The 14,236-nt window shown below is 39.2% G+C and overlaps 1 protein-coding gene across 3 annotated transcripts in view; it reads right to left on the reverse strand.

The window, feature by feature from the left end:
- xirp2 (xin actin binding repeat containing 2) overlaps positions 1-13,833 on the reverse strand; it is a 206,037-nt gene extending 192,204 nt beyond the window's left edge. Inside the window, exon 1 of one of the 3 annotated variants that reach the window (XM_062964979.1) lies at positions 13,545-13,833. In XM_062964979.1, coding sequence (XP_062821049.1) covers positions 13,545-13,694 — 150 coding nt within the window. In that variant the 5' untranslated portion in view covers positions 13,695-13,833. Of the gene's footprint in view, positions 1-6,419; positions 7,210-13,544 lie in introns of those variants that run through there. The other 2 variants (XM_003223669.4, XM_008115138.3) reach the window with 2 other exon arrangements.
- Between the last annotated feature and the right edge of the window lie 403 nt (positions 13,834-14,236).

Consider the following 14,236-nt stretch of genomic DNA (forward strand, 5'->3'; position numbering starts at 1 on the left):
ATGGGATGCATACTGATATAAACAGATTATATCCCAATGTAATAAGGTCCTAGGACTCAAAGCAATTGGTTCAAATTACAGGAAAGGAGATTCCACCAGAACTTCCTGAATGTAAGAGCTGTTCAGCCATGGAACTCTCTGCCTCAGAGTGCGGTGGAGGCTCCTTCCTTGGAAGCTTGTAAACAGAGGCTGGATGGCCATCTGTCAGGGCTACTTTGTGCTTTTCCTGCATGGCAGGGGGTTGGACTAGATGACCCATGTGATCCCTTCCAACTCTGTGATTCTATTATTCTCACTGAAGTCTAACTGAAGTAGAATGTATTTTCACACTGCTGAAAATATGCCCCCTTGGGTCCCATTTTGAGAAAAAGGCCGAATATAAAATAAATAAATATCCATGTGAGCAAGTCTGACTTAATTTTATTTTCAGGAACAAATCTTCCTCTGAAAAGTAAAGAGCAGGAAATAAAATAAATTTTGGAAAGAGAAAATTAGTAGACAAATTCGGTATGTATAATTGCATTTAAGTCTATAGCAAGAGCAATTCTTTTGTCTTTTATTAAGAGATTCTGAATATCTAACAAGCCCATAGTGTGAAAGGATTTCACATCCTTTAAACTGCCTAGTCTCCACAGAACCTCTTGCAAATTGCATTTTGCAGAGCACATTTGTTTTAAACTGCTTCGCATTATTGAAAATGAATGAAGCATTTTCTACAGTTTATTTGATGACATAAGCTAAATGAATTTATTGCCTCAAACTGGTCAGTGCCTTGTTGGCCATAATGCATCTTAATGTACCTGGTAACTCACTGAGAAAAAGAGAAAAGCTGATGGAGATTGAATGTGTTTTGAGTGTTTTAAATCCCTTGGAACAGAAATAAAAATTTGTGTTGGGGAATGCTTATTGAAGAGTTGATATAAGCCAAAAGCAATGCTCAACAGTGTCTATATTCACATCTCCTAAACACATGGCCATGATCCAACATCGAGAGAAGTACAGGCTTCAGCGTCTGGCGCTTGCAGCTGTGCACTGAACTGTAGAATATTATTGTCTCATTGATTATAAAACAAAAAGCCATGTGGCATTTTAAAAGTGAATGTATGCATTATGATGTTTGTGAGTTGCAATCATAAACCGCACTGTTGTGATGAAGTGGTCACAGCAGTCTACATATGCCATAATGTTATGAAATACATTAGTCCATTGGGTTAAACCTACACCTTTTAGCACATGCTTCTGCATAAGCATGCTAAGGATTGAGGGGCTATAGAAATAAGGTAATATCCTTAATTCATTTAAAGATTTGGAACAGAAAATGAAGGACAAAAGGAAGAAGCGAGAAGCAAGTACTTAAAGGAAAGGTCCATTTAAAGGAAAATGCCCAACATCCTCTCCTCTCTTCCCAACTCAGATTGCCTCCTTGACCCATTGCTTGTTAGTGAGAGATCTATGCTGCCTTCTTCAAAGCATTGAGGATCAGTGTCTTGTCTGGCTGGCAGGAAGTCAGAGGGCATGCAATAGCCCCTACTTGCTTGCTCTGCTTTCACTTACTTCTGTTGCCATTTTTTCCTACTCGCTGTGTATGCAAAAAAGGAGTTTCAAATATCAAAGGAGCTGGAAGAAAGGACCAGGGACCAATGACACTTTCAATTCTTCATTCTTTTTCTGACTCTTCTTCCTAGATCTTTAACTGATAGGTGCCTGCATTGGACTGGCCTCCAGTAATTTTCACCAGTTTTAATTGGAGGTTTCGAAGCAGCTAATGTTAGATATACATCATTCTGAAACACAGTAATTCAGTTTTGCTCACAAACCAGAGGTTAAACCGATCTCTTATAACAGATACTGACATATAATTAATTGTAACTATGAAATGTATGGGAACACAACACATCTCATGAAAGCCTTATATTTAGTTGACCTTCTGTATCCATGGATTCTCTGACCATGAATTTGACAGTCCTTTGTTTGAGTTTGACATCCCTGATCTAGATGTTTGAAAGTTTGTTTGTTTGTTTTTTGCTGGAGAAAACTAGCTACTTCAAAACACCATTTACAGTAGTGTCTCACTTATCCAACATAAACAGGCTGGCAGAATGTTGGATAAGTGAAAATGTTGGATAATAAGGAGGGATAAAGGAAAACCTTATTAAACGTCAAATTGCATTATAATTTTACAAATTAAGCACCAAAATATCATGTTTTACAACAGAACAAGCAGTTCAATACATGATAACGTTATGTAATAATTACTGTATTTACGAATTAGCACCAAAATTTCACAATGTATTAAAAATTTGACTGCAAAAACATTGACTACTAAAAGGCAAACTGCATTGGATAATGCAGAAAGCTGGATAAGCGAGACTCTACTGTAGTTTCTTAGCAAAAGTTCCTCTGTGGCTGCCCTAGGCATACATTCTTGAAAACTTTGAAAAATTACAGCTTTCTGCCCTTCAAAAGTCTCATTGGCTTCAATGGGCGGGGAGGGGGGAGAGATAGGGATTGGCATAAATCTCTTTCTGCTTCAAATCAATAGGAATTTTAAAGTGCCTAACTCTGTACATCATGCCTTTTTATTAAGGTACTTAGTACCTTTTTAAAAAGTAATCATAAGGTCAAAAGAATATAATGAAAATGCTGAATTGTTGCCAAGTTTCAAACTAGCACAATATTCATTTCGTCTCCAAGAAATAATAGTTCTAATTCTGCAAACCAAATTCCAATAAAAATAATGAACCTTAAATTACTCGTGACTAACCAGCTTTATTGCCAACAATGGAATGTACAATACAGTGCTATGTATGTTTACTTCCAAATAGGTCTCCCCTAACTAGATAAATATTATCTCACTAGAAGTGGCTCCCAAACTTTGGTCTTCCAGGTGTTTTAGACTTCAGCTCCCAGCATTCCTGACTGTTGGCAAAGTCAACATCTGGGAATTGAAGTCCAAAACACCTGGAGGATCAAAGTCTCGAAATCACAGAACCAGAGAACATAAGTGTTTAGGATAGCAGTCAGTGGTCAGAATTGTATTGGTGTAACTATACTACTGAATGCAGTATCATTAGGAGGTGAAATACCATAGAGGCAGGAGCCATAAAGACAGTCAAGCATTGAACAAATAAATAATTCAGAGATGGCCCATTTTTGCACCTTTCCTCACCACTGCTGCACAACTTTGGAAAAAAGTGTAGCTATTACTATAATGTACCAACAGGATTTTGGTCTTAACACTGACTTGAGTTGGAAAAGATTCCCGAGTCTGAAATGGCTAGTTATAAGAAAAGAGCAGCAAGCCAATCTCATTCATGTAAACAGATGTGATAACTGGCAGCAAGGAATTCAGGCAATGGTCAGGATGACTGAAAAGGATAGACTTGTTCATTTATTTTTCTTATGGAGATAAAGGTTGAGCATCTCTTCTTCAGAATTCTTAAATCCGAAATAGTTCATAATCCAAAATTGTCCATATGAGTGGCAGAAATAATGCCACCTTTGTTTTCTAATAGCTCAATTTATATCTTTGTTTCATGCCCAAAATGTTTAAAATATTGTGTAAAATTGACTTCAGGCTATATGTATTACCTTGAAGTGCATATGAAAAATAAATGAATTTTGTGTTTAGACTTGGATCCTATCTCCAAGACATTTCGTTATGCACATATATGCAAATATGGAGCCCCAGTGGCAAAGTGTGTTAAAGCACTGAGCTGCTGAACTTGCAGACCAAAAGGTCCTAGGTTCAAATCCTGGGAGCTGAGTGAGCGGCCGCTGTTAGCTCCAGCTTCTGCCAACCTAGCAGTTAGAAAACATGCCAATGTGAGTAGATCAATAGGTACTGCTCCGGCGGGAAGGTAACTGTGCTCCATGCAGTCATGTCGACCACATGACCTTGGAGGTGTCTACGGACAACACCGGCTCTTTGGCTTAGAAATGGAGATGAGCACCAACCCCCAGAGTCAGACATGACTGGACTTAACGTCAGGGGAAACCTTTACCTTTTTATATATGCAAATACAAATATTCCAAAATCTGGAGGAGGGGGGAATCCAACATCCAAAACACAAGCATTCTGGATAAAAGATACTCAACTTGCCCATATTTATTTTAAAGAGATCACATGTCAATAGTTTGTGTACATGTGAACTTTATCACATGACACCATGAGCATCCTGCTGTTGGTCTGCCTCTTTCCTACAATTAACCGATCCCCTGCTATTAAAAAAAAGCCCATCAATAGCTGCCCATCCCACAAGGTTCCTATTTTGTGCAATAGGACTAGTATGCTTCTGTGTCAGCATGGCTCATTGCCCACTAATCCTCCTTCCTTTCTCTATTCCTGAGCGGTGTATTTTTTAATTTTGCTTTTTTAAAAGATAACCATACTACAAAGATGTCAGTAACAGTAACAATAATACTATGGAACATCAGAAGGGCAGGAAGGCACAGTTACAAGGATGTGAGAAAGTGTGACGGCAGAACCAAAGATCAGTGAATTGTAGCTATGAGCGAATGGAGAGAACCGTGATAACAGGTCAGGCTGTTGCGCAGGCTGGTTAGCAGCCAGCTGCAACAAATCACTCTGACCAAGAGGTCATGAGTTCGAGACCAGCCCATGCCTCCGTCTGTCTCTGTCTCTGTTCTATGTTATGGCATTGAATGTTTGCCTTATATGTGCAATGTGATCTGCCCTGAGTCCCCTTCGGGGTGAGAAGGGCGGAATATAAATACTGTAAATAAATACATAAATAAATAAATAACAGGGCTGTTCATGCCATTATGTAAGCCGATATTGGTGATCACATGATTGCCACAGAATGGCAACTTTGTGAAATGAAATCCTTAGTGTGAGTGTGTGTGCATGTTTGTATTTATGAAGAAGATCTGTACATATTTTTCTTTGCGTCTTTGTTATAGGTATACAAATGATTGATTCATGAACATGCACCCACATTGATGAAAGTCTTTTGTGTGTATTTTAGGTGGAGCTTGGAAAAATTATCTGTTTGGATTAGAATTCCTAACATCTTCTACACAAGTAACTTTGTTATTATGGTGTGTCTTCCAGTTTTTTCCAGCTCATGGCAGCCCATATCAACTTATGGCAACTTTTCCTTGGCAAAATTTGTTCAAAGAGGGCTCCCGTTGCCTTTTTCCGAGGCCAAGAGAGACGTGATTTGTGGATTATCATCCAGTAGGCTTCCATCACTGAACAGGATTTGAATCAACAATCAAATCCTTACACGATACTGGCTCTTAGTAAATGATGATACATGGTGAAGATATCTAATGTAACTTACCCCATCTCTAATTTTAAAAATAAATGGAGCTGTTTGATTTTGCACATTTGCCAAATGTGTGCATTTCATAAACAAAGGCATGGTGTTTTCTGCCCTTTGGCAGAATTCACCCAAGTCCAGAAATAAACAAAATTCAGATTGTATCCATTTCTACATTCAATTAGGAAATATGCTGATCAGTTACATCTATCTGGAACTCCCTCCCTAGCAATATCAGATCAGCCCCCTCCCTGCTAGCCTTTAAAAGAAAAATACAAACCTGGCTTTAGGACCAGTGCAACAATCTCAACAGAAATTGTGCAATTGACTATAGAATGGCCTTAGACTTCGCTTTTGGATGACGTGTTTTAACATTTCAATGTATTTTAGTTTATGCCATTTTGTATGTACAGTAGAGTCTCACTTATCCAACATAAACGGGCTGGCAGAATGTTGGATAAGCGAATATGTTGGATAATAAGGAGGGATTAAGGAAAAGCCTATTAAACATCAAATTCAGTTATGATTTTACAAATTAAGCACCAAAACATCATGTTAGACAACAAATTTGACAGAAAAAGCAGTTCAATATGCATTAATGCTATGTAGTAATTACTGTATTTAAGAATTTAGCACCAAAATATCATGACGTATTGAAAACATTGACTACAAAAATGCATTGGATAATCCAGAACGTTGGATAAGTGAATCTTGGATAAGTGAGACTCTACTGTATTAATTGCAATTCAATTTTATATGTATGTTTTATGTCTAGGCACTGGATAAGTGCCATTTGTAAGCTGCCTTGAGTCCCCCTTGGTGTAGAGAAAGGCGGGATATAAATAAGGTAAATAAATAAATAAGAAATAATTAAAAGATACTAAATTTCTCATATATGCCTGGTCGTTGGAACCTGTCAAGGTACAGATGCCACGAAATCAGTCCCAAGTGTAAAGTAGCAACAGTTTATTGTAGGTACAGCTCAAAAGAATTAAAAATGCCTAACAGCAGCAAAATAGTATTCCAAAAACAAAACACAGCCAACCGGTCCAAATGGAGGCAAAACAAAGAGTCCCAGAATCCAAAGAAATCCCAACCCACTAACCAAAATACACAGCAAGGAAAAACACTCACTGTCGTTTCAGCAAACCCGTTCTAGGATGTAACAAGGTCGTAGTCAAGTGAGTCCAGAAGTCATCCACAGCAAACAGAATACAGCAACAGTGCCAAACATCCAGTCGAAAGTCAGAGCCAGTGAGCAAAAATGATGTCCAGAGGTGATCCAAGGTCCCAGCCAAAACAGTAGCAACATCCCAAAAGGATCTATGAAGTTCAGGAATCCCAGGACTCACCGAAATCATGACCAAGCATAGCAGGCAACTAAGCATACACTTTGCTAGTCGCAAAGTCCCCATTGCAACCAACCCACCTTATATTACAAACCTTCCTCTGAGCTGCAATCAGACAACGCCCCACCCTCAGCTGCTCCTGAATTCTCCTCCAAACTAGAATCAGACAACACCCCACGCCCAGCTGCCAGTTGTGCTGCCTGAGCTTCTCTTTGCCTTGTCTGCTAAGTAGCCCTTCTCCTGCATCTACTTACATCTTCCCAAACAGCAGACAGATCATCCTCCCTCCAAGTTCCATCCCCAACAAACCCTCTGAATGTGTCACTACTTGTAGGCTCCTTGCACACTTCTCTCACTTCTGCTACTTTTGTCCAATCCATCTCATCCCCAGTCCCATCAGTGTCATTCCCATCACTTCTCATAGAAACTGCTTCATTGCCAAACCCATCATCCACATCAAACCCTTCCTCAGTGGGTTCAGTAATATTTGCCACATTCTCTTCTGCCATTGCTCTTCAATAGAGTCTTGCTCCCGAGTAGACCTTTTTGCCTGCCTAACCTCCAACTCCCTGTTGTTACTACTACTCAGAGACTCATCCATAACAGAACCATTTTGAAATACAGTAGAGTCTCACTTATCCAACACTCGCTTATCCAACATTCTGGATTATCCAATGCATTTTTGTAGTCGATGTTTTCAATAAATCGTGATATTTTGGCGCTAAATTCGTAAATACAGTAATTACTACATAGCATTATTTCGTATTGAACTACTTTTTCTGTCAAATTTGTTGTACAACATGATGTTTGGGTGCTTAATTTGTAAAATCATAACCTAATTTGATGTTTAATAGGCTTTTCCTTAATCCCTCTTTATTATCCAATATATTTGCTTATCCAACGTTCTGCCGGCCCGTTTATGTTGGATAAGTGAGACTCTACTGTACTTGTAACAGCCATCTACACCAGGAGTCCCCAAACTAAGGCCCATGGGCCAGATGCAACCCTCTTTTAACCTGATGTTTTAATTCTGCGTTGTGTTTTTTAACTTATTGTGTATATTTTTTATTGGTTTTTGTTTTTGTCCTGATGTTTTATATTTTATCATTGTTTGTATTTTGATTTTGCTGTAAGCTGCCCCGAGTCCCCTTCGGGGGAGATGGAGGCGGGATACAAATAAACTTACCCGGCCCCTGCTCTAAACTTTAGATTTCAGGGTGCCCTAAATCTGAAACGACTTGAAGGCACACAACAGTACAAATCCTAATTACTTTAACAATCTCACCAGCCAAAAAGAGGCCCACACTTCCCATTGTAATGTTGGTAATGATATGTTAGTTACAATTGTTCTTCATTTTAAATATTATAGTGTTCTTTTAAAAAATGTTTCCACTACAAATAAGATATGTTCAGTGTGCCATAGAAATTTGCTCATTTTTTTCAAACTTTAGTCCAGCCCCCCAACAGTCTGAGGGACTGTGAATTGGCCCTCTCTTTAAAACTTTTGTGTACCCCTAATCTACACTCCGGTGGCTCAGTGTGTTAAAGCGCTGAGCTGCTGAACTTGCACACCGAAAGGTCCTAAGTTCAAATCCAGGGAGCGGAGTGAGCGCCCACTGTTAGCTCCAGCTTTTGCCAACCTAGCAGTTCGAAAACATGCAAATGTGAGTAGATCAATAGGTACTGCTCTGGTGGGAAGGTAACGGCGTTCCATGCAGTCATGACAGCCACATGACCTTGGAGGTGTCTACGGACAATGCCGGCTCTGGCTTAGAAATGGAGATGAGCACCAACCCCCAGAGTCGGACATGACTAGATTTAACGTCAGGGGAAACCTTTACCTTTACCTTTAATCTACACTGGCAAGAGCCAGGAGAACTAACACTGCTTTTGCTTTGCTTTCGAAAGGCTTATCTTCTTTTGTATGGTCTCCCTCTGTCTCCTGTAGCTCCTTCCTTCAATGAAGATGTTTCTGAAAGTCAAAGCACCTGCCATAATATGGCATGCAGTGTATTTTGCAGAACTTTTCTCAATATTTAGCAGGCCCAGTTGTGAGTAGCAGATTAACTGCAACAACGTTTATGCAAGGATTATGAAAATATAATTATTATATAGAAAAGGGGGAAGCAATTTAGCACATTGGCCCTCATTTTAATATAAACAAACAGCTTCTATTGTAAAGGAAAAATTTCCTTTCCCTTAAAATCCTCATCCCACAACATGAATGCCGAGTCGGGAAGAAAACCATGTATGTGTTGTGTGTTGTCAAGGGGAAGTTTGATTTGCCTGGAGCTTGCCTCGTTATGTTGCTGAAAGCCAATGCGCCGACTGACAGCAGCTTTCTCAACTGAAAGCAAGTCAATACAGCCTTTACGTCTTTGTCTGGTGGCTGACACTACATTCCAAATTATTGTATATCAATGTGACATGCCTAAATGAGATGAGATTGCAGCTGCCACCAAAGGTTTTAAAGGCTATGCAAATATTTTCAGTTAAGAACCCTGCCATCAATTTATGGCATGTGTGTGCGTGTGTGTGTAAATTCCTTCTTCTCTCCTTCTCGCATGAAAATAAAGTATTATATGGAAGCTTTCACAAACCCATTTTTACATTAGATACTTGGAAGGGAATGGGAGAGATAATGGTCAGCATAGCAAACAATGCTATTAAGCCATCCAAAAGTGCATGATATTAATCACAAGATGACAAATGAGACATTTAAAAGGCTGGCCAAATGTTTCCATACTTCATTCTATAAAGCTTTTCTCATTCCTCATACAGAACTGGGGGTAAAGCTGCAATAGCTACTGTTTTCCTGTAACATTGTCAACCTTCATGCTTTACAACAGAAACACATCTATCATCATCATCATCATCATCACTACCACCATCACCACCTATACTGTAGAATTAATCTAGTTTGAAATTAATTCTTTAACTATCATGGTTCAATGCCATAGAATCAAGAAGGTTGTAGTTTTAAAAGGTCTTTAGCCATCTCTGCCAAAGAGTGTTGGTGCCTCACAAAACGACTCTTATGACTCTATAATATTCAGCCATGGTCATTAAAATAGTATTGAACTGTAATAATTCTACAGTGCAGATGTAGCCCATATTTTATTTCCATTTTGGACTTTGAATGCGATTTTCCTGCTTCTTGGCAGCAGGTTGGATTGGATGACCCACGAGGTCTCCTCCAACTCTATGATTCTATCGACTTAAATGCCCAGCACTGTGGACAGCTCCGTTTGAAGTTCAAGTGAAAACCGGGGCTGCATCTACACTGACCACCTGTCCTAGGGCCAACCTGGAGGGGTGAATGCCAGATTCTGGGGAAAGTAATGCAATTTTTTAAGGTTTTGAAAACTTTCTCAAGCTCTGCCCATGCTTTTGTAAACCTGAAATAGGCCCCCCATGTGTCTCTGTATAAACCCTGTCCTCATAAAGGAAGGACAAGAGAAAGATTATGCTTCATGCCATGAAAGCCTATTTTTCTAGCATTTCAGATTATCCTCGAATAATGAAGGAAATGGGGTAGGCTTTGAAATACTACTGGGTTTAGGGGTGGGTCAAATTGGGTGGACCTTTCTCCCACATTCAAAGGTTGATATGTGGATATAGGATGGATCAGTCTGTCATTTCACTTTCTCTTACATTTGAATTTTAATAATTTTACAAAAGTATTAAAATAGAATTCTCAACTCATCTGTTGCTGAGACAGAGGCTGATTTTCTGCCCCATCCATTGTCATTCCACTCTGTTATACAAAATGTGTTGACAGATTATGTTAACATCCCTAATGTCTAAGATAAATGGAGTGGCCAGTTACAAAAATAAATGCATCACCAAAAAGAGATGAAGATAGAGCACACTGACTTGAAAAAAAATTGCACAGACCAGCATATATGCACAGATCAGATTAAGATATATTATCTGTAATTTAAAGAGATATACAACACATCTGGCAACAAGATTATGTATCCTCATAGTCCACACCCAGGTCACCTTATTCTGTCTGCTGTTTCAGATGTTGAGTGTGGATGGACAACTTCAAGGTATTTCACCTCTCCATCTTTCCGTCTATTAATTGGACTGGACAGCCCTCAAAGAGTGGACTATCCTCTGTAAAGTCGGGCAGATGTCCACCTCAATCCACAAAAAAAACCAAAAAAAAAAAAACAACCAAAAAAAACCCCCCAACAACAACAACAAAATTCAGCTACCAGCCTGAACTCAGACGCTGGTAAATAACACTGCTTCTGTGAGCTGGAACACCAGGATGAATACTAATTGTAATCATTTCATATTTGTGGTGTTTGTGTGTGTGTTTATCTGTTTAGAGTTTTTATTTCTGTTATATTTCCCTGTTCAAATATGCAGCTCACAGTTATGAGAACTATAACGTCAAAGATATAGTCACTAATGATAAAAAATCAATTTTGGTTATCATTACAGGTCACTGATATGTCTTAAAGTAAGGAACAGAAGAAGAATTTTTAAAAAATTTACACCAAATGCTGTTTTGTCTCTGAGTTCTGAATTTCAGGCCTAGCAGTCTTCAAGAACTTTATTTTTCACTTAAACATTTTTCTTTCACCCTAACTTTTTCTTTCTCTATCTCTGACTGTCCAGGTGGGAATTAATAGAACTCATGGAACACCGTGGAGAATAAAAATGCTCTTAAAATAGCCCCTGTTCCTTCCATCCATAAAACAGTCTCCGAAGAACTAAACAGCACATGAACTATTGTGGAATGCAGAACAGCTGCTGTGTTCACCACAGAGTCCCCTGCGCTGATGGTATCTAAGCTTATTATCGCAACGCGCTATGGGACTTGTGACTATCAAAGGAGCTACTTAAAAGAAAATTCTGTTCTAGTCCATAAATAAAATTGCCAAGTTAACAATGTTAGTTGCTGTATAGTTCCTGATAAAACTTTTCTTAGCACAGTAGTGTCAGGAGTTTACACTGCCATTACAAAGAGCTATTCAATAGATTTCTGATGATATTATTTTCTTGTGTTATGTAGTAGCACTACCTTAACTTGTGTTATGTAGGAGCCCCCAATGGCGTAGTGGACTAAAGCCTTGTGACTTGAAGGTTGGGTTGCTGATCTGAAAGCTGCCAGGTTCGAATCCCACCCGGGGAGAGAGCGGATGTGCTATCTCTATCAGCTCCAGCTCCATGCGGGGACACGAGAAAAGCCTCCCACAAGGATGGTAAAAACATCAAAGCATCTGGGTGTCCCCTGGGTAACGTCCTTGCAGACGGCCAATTCTCTCACTCCAGAAGCAACTCAAGTTGCTCCTGACACGGGGAAAAAAAACAACCTTAGATAGATTCAATGCTTTAGATTCCAGTCCTTTTACTTGGACAGATTAGACACAAAGTTTAGATGACTACATTCTCTAGGACCATTGTCCACAAAGACACCTCTTCATATGGTTCATGCTTTAGCCAGGTTTGTCTAGCGACCTCAATATTTTGTCAATTATGAGTGGCTAGTAGTTCCCATAACACCATAGTGTAAGGAATTCATGCACACTGTATAGCTACTTTAAAGTCTGAACTAAATGGATTCACATTCTCACTGATATGAAACCCCAAAAGATCACTGTTGTTGATAGGAACAGAAAAAATTATGGTTGAGCTCATATTTCAGATGAGTGTAGGATTATTATTAAATTATATTGGACCATCAGATCCCAAAATAGGTTTTAATGAATACATAAATGTATTGGATGAATGGGCTTGTGTAAGCCCCACGGTTTTGCCAGTGTAACATTAAGCACTGCAATGGCTAGAATAATAATATCAGTGCCCAGGAGAAAAACAGCTGTAGTCATCCTATGGTTGCAGAAGGACAGGGTATGGTCAGGATGCTGTGTTCACCTTGAGGTCAGACTCATCACTAATCCTGAAGTGACATTACATTTGTATCTCCTTAATAACAGCCCTCCCTCCCTTAATCCAACCAAAGTGAAGGAGAACTCTTGAGGTGTGCTGTGATAGACCTCTTTATGGTAGTTGTGGGAAAATTAATAAGGTTATGTGAAGTCCCCCAGATGCCTATGTCCCCTTCCCCATGGCATCATTACTTGGTGGCTTTCCAGGCTTTGTATGATTCTTCAGGAGTTTACTTCAAGGAGAACTTTAGGGTCACAAAGTCTAATCCTATTGTCTTTGGTCCTCCCACCACTGAAGTGTGAACAAGTCTGACATGGCTTTCATACCTTGTGCTGAAAAAAAAAATCACATCTGCAGTAGGAAGCCTGACTAAGGAAGACATCTCTCCCAGAAAAGGGTGTATGGAAACAATTTCTCTAGATGTGGGTGGAAACATTGGAGAAATAACATTTTTAGGATAATTCTGGAAGGCAATATGCATGATGGACTTGCTACAAACACTGTAGAAAACTTCCTATGGTTATTTTCCCCTCTCTATTTTATTTGATTTTGCTGTATAAGAACCTGGCTATTTATTTTGTTTCAATTTCATTTTATTCGAACATGGGGCCCAAAGCAGCTTTCAGCAAGGTTAAAATAAAATGCAGCTAAAACCCTGATGATGTAAAGTTAGAAAAATAATTAAATCATCGATCCTGTTGAAACATGTATAGTTTAAACAGCTTAAAATAATTTGTAATACATGATTATAAAGATTAAAATGCAGCACACATACATCAATTAGAAAATGCTTCAACAAAACAAATTAATTGCCAAATGCTTGTTTAAATAACAAAATATAGAGTTCAATTGCTGGTGAAAGGAGAGCTAAGGTTGAGACTTTGTGATGGTATTCCTACAGTATGTGTATGGAGGTGGAAATTGGGGAAAGACACTTCCCTAGCCAAAGTGGATGAGTTGGAAATGTTTCTGAATCTAGTAGCCATTGCCTAGTTTATCTTACCTTCTTGCCACCAGCTGGAGGTGATTCGAATCGGCTTCTGAGATCTTCCAAAGGGATATCGAAGCGCTCTATCCTTCGCCTGGTGCCTGGAGGTTCTTCCTTGTACACCTCCATGGAAGTGTTGTTGTTCTTTGCCTGAACTTTGGCCATGGTAGTAGCTGACTTGCTGTTTTGCAGTGACTTTTCTCTTGAACTCCAACTTTACACGCTTGCTTCCTGATCTCCTCCTTCTGATACAAAGATTCTGATCTGTCCCCCACTAGATCAGTTTCAAAAGTCACTCTTTCAGCTGAAGAGTCAACATTAGATCTTCTCCAATGCAGATCTTATGAACATCATGCTGGGGTCCCACAGCAAAACAGCAGAGCGCTTGAGGCCCAACTTCCAGCTTGCCTCTTGTTTTTAAGTTCTGTTGGTAGTATTTAAGAAGCCTGCTAAATTGAGTGTCTGGCCAACATAAGGGTGAGCTGCAAAAGCAATGGAATGGTGTAGTCATCACAGGTACATGAACAAACATAGAAAACAGCAGACTAAAAGCATACACTTCGTAGAAACCAAAGGAGATTTCTTAAAGCTAGCTTGCCCCCATCAAGCTTTGTTTTCAGTCCTTAGAGATAAAATACATTTATAATATCTTAAATAATTCATGCTGCAAGGGAAGATCTCAGGTCAGGGTTTGGTGTAGAGTGCAC

Source organism: Anolis carolinensis, chromosome 1 (genome assembly GCF_035594765.1).
Source record: "Anolis carolinensis isolate JA03-04 chromosome 1, rAnoCar3.1.pri, whole genome shotgun sequence".
Taxonomy (NCBI): Eukaryota; Metazoa; Chordata; class Lepidosauria; order Squamata; family Dactyloidae; genus Anolis; species Anolis carolinensis.